The sequence below is a fragment of the Silurus aristotelis genome (genome assembly GCF_946808225.1).
Source record: "Silurus aristotelis genome assembly, chromosome: 1".
Lineage (NCBI taxonomy): Eukaryota > Metazoa > Chordata > Actinopteri > Siluriformes > Siluridae > Silurus > Silurus aristotelis.
The window spans coordinates 33,128,925-33,144,334 of record NC_139574.1 but is presented as its reverse complement, the minus strand read 5'-3'; the positions used below and the strand labels follow the sequence as shown (position 1 = coordinate 33,144,334).

At 40.3% G+C, this 15,410-nt stretch overlaps 3 protein-coding genes and 1 long non-coding RNA gene across 6 annotated transcripts in view; 3 read left to right on the top strand and 1 right to left on the bottom strand.

Moving 5' to 3' along the window:
• znf384b (zinc finger protein 384 b) overlaps positions 1 to 14,846 on the top strand; it is a 17,158-nt gene extending 2,312 nt beyond the window's left edge. The window contains exons 2-11 of one of the 3 annotated variants that reach the window (XM_083537619.1): positions 3,551 to 3,606; positions 3,743 to 3,977; positions 6,562 to 6,651; positions 6,744 to 6,886; positions 8,836 to 8,909; positions 9,683 to 9,907; positions 11,930 to 12,097; positions 12,192 to 12,270; positions 13,274 to 13,432; positions 13,544 to 14,846. In XM_083537619.1, the coding sequence (XP_083393745.1) occupies positions 3,553 to 3,606; positions 3,743 to 3,977; positions 6,562 to 6,651; positions 6,744 to 6,886; positions 8,836 to 8,909; positions 9,683 to 9,907; positions 11,930 to 12,097; positions 12,192 to 12,270; positions 13,274 to 13,432; positions 13,544 to 13,867 (1,551 nt within the window). In that variant the 5' untranslated portion in view covers positions 3,551 to 3,552 and the 3' untranslated portion in view covers positions 13,868 to 14,846. Of the gene's footprint in view, positions 1 to 3,550; positions 3,607 to 3,742; positions 3,979 to 6,561; positions 6,652 to 6,743; positions 6,887 to 8,835; positions 8,910 to 9,682; positions 9,908 to 11,929; positions 12,098 to 12,191; positions 12,271 to 13,273; positions 13,433 to 13,543 lie in introns of all 3 variants that reach the window. The other 2 variants (XM_083537618.1, XM_083537620.1) reach the window with 2 other exon arrangements.
• The window catches only part of ddr1 (discoidin domain receptor tyrosine kinase 1), a 124,567-nt gene that overhangs the window by 35,667 nt on the left and 73,490 nt on the right, over positions 1 to 15,410 (top strand). The window lies entirely within an intron of this gene.
• Positions 1 to 15,410, top strand: part of LOC310724022 (nuclear factor 7, brain-like) — a 140,146-nt gene that overhangs the window by 78,941 nt on the left and 45,795 nt on the right. The window lies entirely within an intron of this gene.
• LOC310735152 lies at positions 455 to 2,077 on the bottom strand. Its single transcript, XR_014536232.1, has 3 exons — positions 1,904 to 2,077; positions 784 to 930; positions 455 to 490 (listed from the first exon to the last, which is right to left on the bottom strand). It is a non-coding gene; the product is annotated as an uncharacterized lncRNA (long non-coding RNA).

Here is a 15,410-nt window from a genome sequence, read left to right as displayed (position 1 = left end):
TCATTTACCTCACCTTTAGCTCAATTTACCTCGCCTTTACATTCACATACTTCACCTTTATCTTCATTTACCTCACCTTTACCTCCATTTACCTCACCTTTCCATTCACATACTTCACCTTTATCTTCATTTACCTCACCTTTACCTCAATTTACCTCACCTTTACATTCACATACTTCACCTTTATCTTCATTTACCCCACCTTTACCTCCATTTACCTCACCTTTACATTCACATACTTCACCGTTATCTTCATTTACCCCACCTTTACCTCCATTTACCTCACCTTTACATTCACATACTTTACCTTTATCTTCATTCACCCCACCTTTACCTCCATTTACCTCACCTTTACATTCACATACTTCACCTTTATCTTCATTTACCCCACCTTTACCTCCATTTACCTCACCTTTACATTCACATACTTTACCTTTATCTTCATTCACCCCACCTTTACCTCCATTTACCTCACCTTTATCTTCACATCCTTCACCTTTACCTTCACATACTTTCACATTCACCTTCATTTACCTCACCTTTATCTTCATTTACCTCACCTTTACTTTTAAATACTTCACATTCACCTTTATTTACCTCACATTTACCCTCACATACTTCACATTTACCTCACCTTTACCTTAATTTACCTCACATTTACCTACATTTACTTCACCTTTACCTTCACATTTACCTTCATTTACCTCACCTTTACCTTCACATACTTCACATTTACCTCACCTTTACCTTCATTTACCTCACCTTTGCCTTCATTTACCTCACCTTTACCTTCATTTACCTCACCTTTACCTTAACTTACCTACATTTACTTTACATTTACCTCACCTTTACCTACATTTACCTCACCTTTACCTACATTTACCTCACCTTTACCTACATTTACCTCACCTTCATCTTCACCTACTTTACCTTTATTTAGTAGGGATGCACTGAATATTCGGCCACCAAATATTTTCGGCCGAAAATGGCCCAAAAGTGCATTTTCGGTTTTTGGCTGAAAGACTTCGATCACCGAAAAAACACAACCGAAACAGTTTGTTGTGATGACGCCAACAGAAACCGCTGCCTGCACGTGCTTGTCTAAAACAACATGTCTGCGGGGTGGACGTATTTCAGTATATCGGAGAAAGATCCACGGATAGCGATTTGCAAAACATGTACTGCCGAAATTTCAAGAGGGTCTGCAAAGACTTTCTCCACGTCGGGTTTAATTTATCACCTGAAATCCAAACATCCCAATCGCTATGCTGAATATGAGAGAAACGCGGCACAGAAAAGCAAAACCCCTCCGAGCACGCGCACTCCGTCTGTGGCGGACGTTTTTGAAAAGGCAGGAAGTTTCCCATTGATATTGTTGTATTGTATCTTTAAGCAGTTGCACTTGTTCTGAATGCACTTTGTTTTTATGAAAGAACATATTTAATTGTACAACCTTTCAGCAGGCCAGAGGGCCTGTACATTATTATTTAATGTACACATGAGTGCATTTAAGTTAAACATTTAGGTTTGAATTTTAATTTATTTTATCTTGTGCATTATTGCAATGTGCTATAAATAAATATTTTCATAATTTGTAATTGATTTATTCTTTGAAACTTTAATATCAATTTATGCAATTGAAATGCCTTGATTTTAGTAAGTTTAGTACACAGTCATAGCCATAAATGCAATAGTAATAATAATTGGCATAATTTCTTTCGGTGTTTCGGTTTTCGGCCTTTGGTTTTGGCCAAGAATTTTCATTTCGGTGCATCCCTATTATTTACCTCACCCTCACCTTCATTTACCTCACCCTCACCTTCATTTACCTCACCTTCACCTTCATTTACCTCACCTTCTTCACCTACTTTACCTTCACCTACTTTACCTTAATTTACCCCACCTTTACCTTCATTTACCTCACCTTTACCTTCACCTACTTCACCTTAATCTTCATTTACCTCACCTTTACCTTTATTTACTTCACCTTTACCTTCACCTACCTCACCTTTACCTTTATTTACTTCATCGTTATCTTCATTTACCTCACCTTTACCTTTATTTACTTCACCTTTACCTTCACTTCTTCACCTTAATCTTAATTTACCTCACCTTTACCTTCATTTACCTCACCTTAACCTTCACCTACTTCACCTTAATCTTCATTTACCACACCTTTACCTTTATTTACTTCATCGTTATCTTCATTTACCTCACCTTTATATTCACCTACTTCACCTTTACCTTCACCTACTTTACCTTCACTTACCTTACCTTTACCTTCATTTACTTCACTTTTACCTTCACCTACTTCACCTTAATCTTCCTTTACCTTTATTTACTTCAACTTTATCTTCGTTTACCTCACCTTTACCTTAATTTACTTCACCTTTGCCTTAACCTACTTCACATTTACCTCACCTTAATTTGCCTCACCTTTATCTTCACCTACTTTACCTTCATCTTCACCTACTTCACTTTTACCTTTATTTACCTCACCTTAATTTGCCTCACTTTTACCTTACCTCTACCTTTATTTGTCCTTCTTTTGCCACACCTCTACCCTCTTTTACTTAATTCTTACCTTAATTTACCTCACCTTTACCTTCTCACTGTGCTTTTACTGTTGTTCAACTTTATTTGGACCGCAATTTTACCTCACATTTTAACTGTGCCTGAGGTTTTACTCTTTTACCTCATTTATGCCATTTTTACCTCCAGATTAGACCACACATTGACTTAATTCTGTCACTTTTACTACAGTTTTATTTCATCTGTTTTCACCATAACCTTCCTCATGTTTTTCTAATTTTAACATATACCTGGTTTCCTTGTTTTTATCTTGTGTTTACCTCATGTTTTCTTAATTTTACCTTATTTATTTCACTATTGTGACAGGTTTTCTTAATTTATGCATCACAATAACTTTTTGTCACTTTTACCACATTTTTACATCACATTTACCTTGTTTGTACCATAGTTTTCTTGTTTTTGCCTCACATTTTTTCTTTTTACTTCACATTTATTTTCATTTGCATAACTCATTTGTATCACAGTTTAACCTTACTTTTACTTAGTTTTTTCTTGGGTCACCAAGTTTCCTTATTTTATTATTTTCTTTTATCTCACCACCAGTTTAACCTTTTTTTTTTTTACCTCAGATTAAAAAAAAATTATGGAAACTTTTTTTTATAACACCTTTATCTTAATTTTAGTCTATTTTGCAACACATTTACCTAATTTTAACCTCACAATTACCCTGTTTGATGTTACTTTAACCTCATTCTTTCTACCTCACTTTTACCAAATTTTTATATATATATATATATAATTTTTATTTATTTTTTTTACCTCGACTTTGTCCACTTTTTACTCACTGTTTTTTTTCCTTTTACCTCAGTGATTACCGGATTTCTTTCCGGAAAATATTATTTTAAAAAAATATTTTGTTGGTTTTTACTTACTTGTAGTCAAAGTTTGTTTTTAGCAGCTTCCATAACTTGAACTCCACAAAAAAAAGTAATAATCCCCCCCCTTCCATTTAATTCAGGAATGATGGAGGATTCCCATTTTAACTCCTACTTCTGGTCTCCAGTGCAAGGACAGGTGAGAAAGCACGTGGCCTTCGTGTCCACCGGCGCACGTGTGTGTATGCACGCATGTATCTTTAAACCATGTGTCTATATTGTTTTGCTTTAATGCTTGGTGTGTGTGTGTGTGTGTGTGTGTGTGTGTGTGTCAGATTGAGAATGCTGTGTTTCTAAACAAGGTGAAAGAGCAGCTGGGCCAGCAGGACAAAAACCCTGCCTATCCGCATGGCTCCTCCCACTACCCCACCACAGCGGTGGTAGCAGTCGCCGGCGCCATGGATGCAGCGGGCGGGGGACGAGCGCTGAAGCAAGAACAGGCGCATCCACCCCATTCCTCACACAGCATCACGGTGGTACCCGTGCCATCCACCGGAATCATGACAGCTGGTACACTACATATGTACAGTGTGTGTTGTCTAAAGAAAGAGTCAGTGGCGGGCCGTGCATTTGGTACCTGGGCCTTCAGTGGGGACTTACCCCACTTAATCCACCTCTTAATACCACCACTATCATGTCACAATTATAGAAACCATCGATACAATACAAAAAATGCAATATAACAACGTGTGGCATTACAGAGAGAGAGAGAGAGAGATACATTTCACATATTAAGGGGGTGAACACCATTTTACTAAAGCAAGCTCCAAACCTTTACACTACAACCGCAACTGTGCACCTACATCATCTGGAGCAGTTTAAAATCAATATTTGTCTAATAACATGACAAAAACGTAAAAATGTTAATAAAATACACCCTACTCACCAGAGATGCAGATTCATAATTTGCACCGCTCCTCAGAGGTTGTAATCCAGTGGTACTATTCGTATTCACTGGTCTGGAAGTGGAGAACAAACCCTTTCCCTGGACTGAGACAAGCTAGCTAGCTTCGGGGTTGGTCGACCTCATCATGATGTATAGCTTTTCTTTAAAATATATTTTTAAGTATGTCTGAGACCATGCGTAGGCATAAAAAAGTCTAACTCTGATGAATTAATGTGTGCAGAGCTACACACGTGTTTTGCCAGTTAAACTTGGCTGTAACGGTTTCCCTCTGGCCAACCAATCGGAGGACGGCAAAATGCTGACTCTATTCTGGGCCAGCTAGCTGCCCTGTGAGGAGAATATGAAATCTGATTGGTTAAAGAAACAGACCCGTTGCTAATAGAGACTATGGTAAAAAGGCCAGCAGAACTGACTTTGAAGGCCCTGGGCAAATTAGATCCACATACACGTACTGAAAGCAGTGCAGCCAAGAGAAACGCTACGAAATGAAGAGAATAAACTGTTGGGAATAAATGAATACAATTTCATGGAACAAATATTAGAATTTATGTTGTAAATGTAGGTCAGTGCTTCTGATAGTGTTTAGGCCAGTAGAGAAGACTTTGCTGGCCCTGACCACCCACCACTTGAAAAAGTGTAGAGATAATCTTAATATTTAACATGATAGTATTATGGGGGTCACTTTGGCTCTCACGCTTGGTGGCTCACGTTTTTCAGTAGTCATACTTTAATAAGGGAGACGTTTTTGTTTCTTTGTTTGTTTTTAACGTTGAGAAAAAAACAACATGGAGGACAATGTCCTGGGGCAGACTTTCTTTGTGTTACTGGATCGATAGAAGTTGATTTACAACATGTTGAATATAGTATTGTAGATAAAATATGAAATGGCCTTTTCTTGGCATGCCACGAGCACAAGTTCTTGTGTTCTTACTCGTTTTTTTTTTTTTTTCTTTTCTGCAAAACTACAGTGAAGGAACTTCATTACTGATTATAGGAATAATTCTGATACTACCGACTGCACAAAGTGGTATAAGTGTAATGATGGTGACTGTGTGTGCGCGCATGTTTGTTTTTTTGTTACTTTAAATTTTGTTCAGCCAGCACTTCCTTTTTTGAGGAAGTTGGAGGTTTAAAGAGAAATAAAACTTTTTTCATGTACATTTGGCCCAAATATACTTAGCTTTTTTTTTTTCGTGTGTGTGTGTGCGCAAAGTAAGCCAAAACTACAGCGACTTCCTCTTTCACGGCTGCGTTTATTACGCTTTGTTTCTTTTTCGCTGATTGACATATCTGCCTACTAAATACCTTTTTAAACCCCCAGCAAAGTGCAAGTCCTCCTTGTATACACTCAAAACTGCATGCCAGATAGTAATACTTGTAGTTTCCTTTAGTTCTTTTATCATTCCAACCATAATAGACTGCATAAATAGAAAGCAGTTTTGCATTGCATTTATGTCAAAGGATGTCAGGCAGAATAATTTGCCCAAATATGCACAATACGTTCCCAGTATTCTACTCTTCCCTTGTAATGTAATATTTGCTCCAACTGAGTATTTGTGTCCTAGCCGACATGTTTTTATACGTCTTCAATTAGCAGAACTAGTCTTCATGCTCTTCGATTGCCATTTACGTGGTTAAATCTAATAAGCCTCTGTGACCCGGTCCGACAGGAAGTTATGACGCACGTTGCCGCTGCAGAGGTTTTCACGTAGGCCTGTCAGTCGCTGAAGCGTTTTTTCAGTTTTACGCCTTCTCTTGAAACAGCATTGTGTTTTAGAGGGGCATATACACACAGCTCTGGAGATGTGACTCATTTCTGGGTTGGAAAACTCACAAAGAAATGAGTGAGACCCCCTGCAAGTTAGCATAGAAATACACTATGGACAAAAATATTGGGACACCTGATTTTTCCAGCCATATGTGGTTCGTCAAAACAAAGTTGTGGCCACACAATTTTCTAGAATGTTTTTGGATGCGATAGCATTACGTTTTTCCATGAACTTGGAGACCCAAACCTGTTCCTGGCACGACAATGCAGCTGTGCACAAAGCCAGATAAATAAACATATGGGTTAGAGTGGGAGATCTACTGCTCTGTATAAAAGATCCAATTGTTTTGAATAAGGGTGTGTGCGCCAAATCCCTCTCTCATTTTTTTTCCCTTTACTTTTTTTCTCACTTGGTTCAGCGGGATTAGTCACTCTGGTGTCTCCGGTGTCCTCTGCTCCATCTCTAATCCCCGGGCATCCAACAACTACTATGATCACGGTACACACAGGTAAGTACACAAACCGTCCTGTTTTCCACAGAAAATAAAGCTAATAATATGAAAGGCACAAAAACCAATTCAAAAATAATACCTTTTCTCAGATAAGAAAGAGGACGGCATGTCCTGCTCCCCCGTTGTCATCCCGTTACCATCGAAGCGAGGGAGGAAGAAGAAATCCACGCATCCGTTAGTGGGCTCCCCAACAGGAAATGAGTCGCTGATGCTCAGTCACCTGGCTGGACAGGTATATTTCTTTTAAACGCAGGAGTGCTCCGAAGTAAGGAATAAAACCCTGAGTGTGCTGTTATCAAACACAGCATGGGGTGATGGTTCTTACACCAAGAAAAGAATGCCTTCATATTTTTATTTATTTATTTATTTATCGAGGCAATTAATCCGTTACGAATAATCAATTTCAGCTCTAATAAATAAATATACGCGACATCGTTTGTTGCATTATATTAAAAGTTGAAGTTACCAGTATCATTCAGAGGAATAAATCAGATTGGCAAGTTAGAAATGTCATGTGATAAATCCTACAGTATCACACAACCTCTTTGGTTAATCACGTTCTTCAGGAAAGAAAAAAAAAAGAGTAGTAGTGCATGTGGCCCAAAGCCAGTAAGTCAGATCGAGTAATCGAAACAAAACAATGGTGTCAGTTTATTGAGACTTGTACCTTTTTTTTGTGTGTCATCACTTTGCACCCTAGCATCTGGAGCAGTAAGTGCAGTAACCACCACACTGTTTCTAGATGAGTTTCTGTTGTGTGTATACTGGAATACAAAAACAGTGGTGGTTCTACATAAATAACAAGCACATGTACATGATGCCAACCTGAGACTGTTGCTGGTCATGTTTTCATACAATTGTGAATTAATGGCACATACAAAATATGCCATATATATATATATATATATAAAACAGGAAATGTCCTGTTTGGACCAAATTTAGCTTCAGCTCTACTCTTCGATTCTCTTAGATGAGAGGAGGAGCAGACCCTTCGTCATTAGCAGAAGATTCACTGATTATTAAACATTGCAGGATAAAATGTCAGTCACGCACTCACCAACTCCAGGGGGCACAAGAGTATGGTCGGCATGCGCACTACTCGAAAGCGGCTTACACGATTCGCAGATAAAAAAAAATCCCTTACTGCTATAGTTAATGTTTGTCAGTGCACCTTTTGGTGCCGTTACTATTTATTAGTGAGATTGAGGGGTTGAAGCAGGTAAAATTTTCTATGAATGTGTTTCTACCAGGAACCAGGAAATGAACGCTCTGCTCTCGAAACAAAATATTCCTCCAAGTAGCTTGCAGTAACAGTTTCTACCAGAGGGGGTGGGATTTCTTAACGTTAGATCCGGTGTTTTAAAAGGCCATTATTTGTTGTATATACATACAGAACTGTGAAATAGTTTTTTCATATATTTTTAGGAGGTTCGGGTCAGAGCACAGAGTCAGCCATTGTATAGCCGAGATTAAGTCCTTGCTCAAGGACTTAATTCCAATTTGTTGTTCAGTTACAATTTGTTGTTCAGTAACCGGAGCTTTGACTTTTTCATTATAATTTACAGCTAAGTTTTATACCCTGTACTGACTCATCTAGTGTCTATATGAACGTGCAGTTTGGTTGTGTATGTTGATTTATTCCCTTCTGAAACAGGAAGTCAGTCTGATGTAACGCGGAACTGATCAAGCAGGCAGTTGTGCATGTCGGCGACGGCGTAGAAATAAAAGAAGCTCAGACTGTGTACAAAGCAGCTTGATCAAACGGCCCGAAAGAAGCGGCCTTATAACCACAGTATTATTATTTCCCCTGTCTATTAGACGGCTCAAGAGATCATTTAATTGAACAATCATTATCTCATTATCTCATGTCCAACAGATATAAAACAGGGTCTGAAACATGACTTGATTTCAGGGGTATTTTTAAGTGCAGGTTACTTCAGTCCAGCTCATCTCCCGCTGGCATATTGCATGTTACAGAAAGAGAAAATGGGAGAAACATCATGTCGATACAATCAGTCGAGCAGGATTTAATCTCTCCTGTAATGTATTAGCCTGCATTGCCTGTGACTCCTTTGTGAGCTGTCATACAACCATGTTATTGGTCATTGAAGAAATGTACACTACTCTTTTCATGTGTTGAGTCAGGATGGGTTTTTTTTGTTTGTTTGTTTTTTACTTCAGCATCACCCTGCCGACCCCTACGACCTCTCTGCTGACGAAGGACCTGCTGGAAAGGAGGGAGCAAAGACGTACAGGTACAACGTCTCGGACGTCAGCATGCGTATTGTGTGTGCGCGTGTGTTCTCTGAAAGCTTCTAGCGAAAGGCAGGACTGAACTAGAGCTATTTAGTGCATTGTCCACTTGCACTGCAGCAATGCATGGCCCCTAGCAAACACGCACGCACGCACACAACCACTCGAACGCACGCGCTAGTGCTTCTTAGACTGCGTGTTGAATTTGTGTGTGTCGCAGTCTGTATGCGTGTTGGCTTTACGTAGCGTACGTAGTGTTTTTACTAAGTGTGTGTCGTTGGCTGCATGTGCCAGCATGGCTTTGCCAGTTCCAAACACACACACACTCGCACCAACCACACACTTCGCCACACAACAGCACATCTTTCCTCCACTCACTCGGTCACTTCTCTTCCTTTCATCCGTCTGCGCTTGTATGTCTTGCCTTTCCTTCTCATCTTTCTGATTTGTCGGCAGAGTCTACAGTTTCCCCCTGTTGTTTTTCTTTACTGATCTCATCCCCCCCCCCCCTCTCTCTCTCTCTTTCTGTCCCTTTACCTTTATCCCTTCACTCCACTCTTTTTACATTTCGTCCTCCATTCATTCCTTCCTTCACTTTTGAACTCACCCATGACCCCCATATCAACCTTCCCCAACCTGTACTCTCTTCACCACTTTTCTTGCTTCTGTGTTTCCTCTTCGACTCATCTCTCTCTCCTCTTTTCCCATTCTTCTATTTCCTTCCCCGGTGTGTGTGTGTGTGTGTGTGTGTGTGCGTGTGTGTGCGTGTCTGTAGGTGCCGGATGTGCGGCCTGACGTTCTGCAATAAGTCAGACATGCAGCTGCATTCCAAGTCGCACACGGAGGTGAAGGCGCACCAGTGCCCACACTGCTCCAAATCCTTCGCTAACTCCAGCTACCTGGCGCAGCACATCCGCATCCACAGCGGCGCTAAGCCCTACATCTGCTCCTACTGCCAGAAGGCATTCAGGCAGCTCAGTCACTTACAGCAGCACACACGGTACTGGAGGATGCACCGAGCGCCAGGATGTGGAGTGTGTTTGTTTATATGTGTGTGTGTGTGTGTGTGTGTGTGTGTGGGTGAGAGAGATCTTGAGATAAAGATTAATGGTAAACATGATGGGTGTTGGCACAACATCAAGCCCTTGCTGGGGTTTGACCAGGAAACCAATGGAAAGTGTATGATATAATAACCATGATTATGTAATCCAGGGTTGAGTCTATATAAGTGATCAACATGAGAAATATTACCTCTGGAGATAAAGAACATATTTCAGAGCCCACATTACATACATATAACCGTAAGTCGTTCACTGGACAAGCTAATAGGAGAACATGTACGCCTACCGCTTCATGCATCTCAATCGTACGACGGCAGCACCATGCATACGCGTTCTACAGATGCACGTTCTGATCCGTGAGCTTCAGTTAACGTTCACAACGTCATTAGAGTTTGCGCACGAGTGACTGTCGTCCGGAAATCTAGGTTCAAACGAATCCATTGAGAGAGAGTTCTGCCTTGACAAAAATACCATAACCGAAGCTCTCGATCTGTATCTGAATGATTTCATGCGTTACGTGGCTGTTTGCATGAATGCGCATGGGTACGGGCGTTCCTATTAAAGAGGCCAGCGAGATTACGAGTCATACATTTCTTTTCATTGCTTTATTACGTGTGTAGCTGCTCCAAGCACGAATTCTCAGGTTTCTTCCTCAACCTAATAACGCATGTAGAATTGACTGCGATGTTGTAGTGACAACGTGACATCCATCCCATGTTTTTTTTTTTTTTTTTTTTTTTTCCCCTCCCGAGTTCTTCGTTTTCGAACCAGCAGTGTTTTGGCTCATTTGCAGTGGAAGATATGAAGTGCTTCGAGATTTAGGTTCTCTTATTGGCAGAGAAAAGGCTCATGTGAAAGGGCATGATATGACAAGTCCAACAGCGCTGGCAACGAATTTGAGTACTTTTTATTTCCGTAGCAACATCCTCTAGACATGAAGGGAAACACGTAGAACCCACTGCAGCGCTGTCCTAGACTTTGTCCTAGTCATAATAAATGTCTCTATAGTTAGGGAGTAGATTGAGTCCGGTAAGAGAGTAAGTTTTCATCAAAATTTACGCAAAGAGGCGGGAAAAAAAACCCGAGCTTTTTTTTTTTTTTTTTTTTTTTTTTTTTTTTTTTATGCTTTTAAAATATTTAAAAAAATGTCTCATTTGGAATCGGTCTGTTTCTGAATGAGTGATTCAAAGAGCCAGTTATGTGTCTTGTCTCTGTTTGAACGTTTCTCGCTTCCTAACACTTCTGCGCTGTTCTATTTCTGAATCCTTTGTTTCCTTCCTGTCACACCTTCCATTACTATTCAAACCTGTCTTTTTTTTTTTTCTCCCCCCCCCCTCGCTTGTAGACGTCTCGCTCTGACTCTCAATCACCACACTCGCACACAAACACGTTCAAACCGAGCAGGAGCGCTGTAATGGAGGTCACAGAAAGGTCCCGTGCCATGCTGAACTCTACAGCACGATTAAAGGCAGTGGGTAACTTTTATATCGAGGGTGGACTCTGTAGATTTGGCCTTTCAGTCACCTAAAACAAACATTTTTCATCGGTCGCCCAACCACCAGGCTTTTACGAGAACATTCAAATGTTATTAAATCATGACCCCAATATGCGAAGGGTTTATTTCAACTGTACGATGCACTGAATTTATGATGTATTAAATTGTTTATTAGTATCGAAATAGCTTGGTGGTATTTGGCAGACTGCTGTAAATGTTGCTAAAAATATAGTGTTGTGTACCTGCGGTCTGGGCGTGTTAATTAGAACCGCATCATCTATGGAGTGTGAATAATAGAGAGAATAGAACGAGATGAGGTTCTGCATGACGCCAGTGTCGGAAGGGTACTGCATTGCATTTACAGATATTCATATATGGTCATTTTTTATTTCTTTCTTCTTCTTTTTTTATTACAGCGCAACTGAAACTGGACTCGCTCACCTTCTTTTTCTCTTCTTCCGTCCAGAAACCACACCGAGTCCAAGCCCCACAAGTGTCCGCACTGCACGAAGTCGTTTGCCAACACCAGTTATTTGGCCCAGCACGTGCGGATTCACACCGGAGTGAAACCCTACACCTGCTCTTATTGCCAGAAGACCTTCAGGCAACTCAGCCACCTACAGCAGCATCACAGGTAGCCTTACCTCATCATCTTCCCAATCCCATTATCTCTGTTTACACTCTCTAAAGAAAGCCTATCTAACGTGAACCTGCGCTCTCTTCTTCAGAATCCATACGGGAGATCGGCCGTATAAGTGTTCCCATCCAGGCTGCGAGAAGGCCTTCACTCAGCTATCAAATCTTCAAGTATGGAAAAATCCCTTCTTAAACCCATTTAATAGTCCACATTTCAATTTTAGTCCCCTTTTCACTGTTTATAACCTCAACTCTTTTGGAAAGATGTTCCATTAGATTTAGGTGTGCGCTTGTGGAGGCAGGTACTGATATAGGTACGGTGAGAAGGCCTGGGGTGCAGTCAATGTTTCAATTTATCCCTAATGGTGTTCAGTAGGGTTGAGCTCTGTATGACTTTCACTCCAAACCATAGAAACTACACTATATTTCCAAAAGTATTGGGTCACCTCGACCTTTCCTGCTGTATGTGGTTCTTTTCCAAACTGTTACCACAAAGCTGAAGGCTCTCAATTGTACAGGACGTCTTTAGATGCGCTCTAATAAAATATTACATTCACTTGAACTTGAAAACCCAAAACCTGTTCCAGCATGACAATGCCCCTGTGCACAAAGTGAGCTCCTTAAAGATCTGGTTTACATACTTTGGAGAGGAAGATCTTGAGTGGTCTGCTATAGAGCTCTGATCTCATCCCTACTGAACACCTTTGGGATGAATTGGAACTCTGACTGCACCCCAGGTCTCCTCACCTACATCAGTACCTGCCTTTTGTAATACACTTGTGGCTGATGAACACAAATATCCATAAGCACAATCCAAAATCTAGAGGAACATCTTCCCAGAAGAGTGGAGGAAATTATAAGAGCAAATTGGGACTAAATGTGGAATGCAATGCTCAAAAATCACACACCAAACTTCTAACCAGGTGACCCAATACTTTTGTCCATGTGGTGTACTTTTCTATTACCAGTTCCAGGTGGATTTAACTGGTGTAAATATTGTTTAACTGGTGTAAATATTGTTTAACTGGTGTAAAAACTCCCTGTTCGTGGTAGGCATTGTGGGTTTAAAACACTAGTTGAGTGATTAATATTAATGTAATACTAGAAATGTTTGTTTCTGGCTTGTTGAAAGAACAATAAAGTTGTAAAGCATCACTTCAAATATTGTTCACAGTCTCACCGTCGCCAACACAACAAAGACAAGCCATTCAAGTGCCACCACTGTAACCGTGGTTACACGGACTCGGCGAGCCTCGAAGTTCATCTGTCAACCCATACAGTGAAGCATGCGAAGCTGTACTCCTGCGGCCTATGCAATCGCACCTACACTTCGGTACGCCACTAACTTCAACTGAAAGCGTCTTTATTTACATCTGTTGATACATAAATGTGGATGTAAGCTCTTCTCGGTAACGATCGTTGTGCTTGTCTGATTCGCTCATAGGAAACGTACCTGATCAAGCATATGCGGAAACACTCTCCGGACCTGGTACCAACTCCACCATCTGCAGCTCAGCAGAGCCACAGCCCGGCGCATGGAGGAGCAGGAGGAAGTGCAGACGGAGCTGCAGCAAGTCGTGGTGAGAGGACCAACCCTTACTCGCAGCCAGACGGAGTGCCATGTGTATTTGACCTGCAGCAGTACAAACCAGTGTCGGCGCCAGACGTTTCCTACAAAACGGTCAGCGTGTCTGATCTGTCTTCTCACAAAGACCTGTGCATCACAGTGGAGGCCTCAGCCATACAAGTGGAACACCTCAGTTCATGAGTCAGGAGAGGCCTATGGGAAGAAAAGAGTGAACACAGACTATAAACAGAGGTGGTGCAGCGAAAACAAAGGAACAATGACGTGAACTTAAGTGACCTCTCCAGGTACGAGAGGCCTACCTAAAGTAGGGATGAGAAGAGAAAAAAAAAAAAAAAAAGGAACCGCAAGGACGATTCAATAAAATATATGCTGATGGAAAGGAATTTCCTACTAGGCCTACTCATGTTTGTCAAAACCAGTACAGTCAAAGAGGAGATGAAATATAGAGGGGGGGGGCCTCTTTTTTTTCCTGTTATTTTTGTTTCTTTGTTGCTTTTTTCACTTTCTTGGTTCTTCACAGATATCCTGCTCTTCCTGATTCCCATCTATGGCTAGACCTATTGAAAGCTTTTTATTTAATACAAGTGGTTGTCATTTGTAGGTATTTCTATCTACTCGTACACTACGAAATTTACACTCTGTTAAACGGACAGTATACGAACATCTTCAATATGTTGCGCAATATGCATGCGATCTTTTTGCCCTTACATTTTCAAAAGGGAAGAAAAAAAAAAAAAAAAAAGCAGTTTTCAATTAGGTTGGGGGAAAAACAATGTATATCTTGAATATCTAGTATATTGTGTGTATGTGTGCAAGTTAAAGGATGCTTTAAAGTAGTGGTTTAAAAAACACAAAATAAAAAAAATAAAGTAAAAAAAAAAAAGCAGGGAAAAAAAGAGGAACTTGAGAGGAACTCTGCACCAGCCAGTCACAAACTCTCCGAGTCCTGGCATGATGAACTTTTTAATAATAATCCTCTTCACTCTTCATTTGTGTGGATGATGTAATACGCTCACTCTTGTTAGTCTACTGCTACTTCATCTTAGTATTAACTCTTGTAATCGACCCTACGCCCTATCATAGTCATTAATACGATCAGAGTAGAATGAATTATCCTTTGGAAAAAAAAAAACAATAATAAAATGTAAACCGTGTCAAACGTGTTGTTTCATTGCACTGATTTTCAGAAAGTGTGGATAAACATTGTTTCGAGACGTTCATCATGATGTATTTGAATTGAGCAAGAAATGAGGACTATTGCCTTTTGTTTTACAGCAATTATTCAAATGATGCTTAAATAAACAGCAGCAAGGACTTGATTACTTACACACACCCGCCGGGCCACGCCAACTAGTGACGGGTAGTTCATGTTTGTTTTGAACTCTGTACAGTTCTATTTCCTTTACATAACATACGGGAAACAGAAGTGAATAGTTCATGTCTCGACTCTTCTAGTAGTAGTAAGAATAGAGTAGTTTATCTGGAGTCTTCTGGTCAGAGTCATTTGTTCTTTTGTCACTTGACTCCCATTGATTCTGTGCATACTGTATATAAATTATTGGATCTGTAGTCGAAGTACGTGTATGGGGGGGGTCTGCTTATTGAACAATAACATTTAATTTTATTTCTGTTCAAAGGAATGAAATGAGCTATATTGCAAAAAAAAAATGATCCGTGCATTTTGATGAACGAGATTCAAAGAACCGAGTCAATAAAATGATTC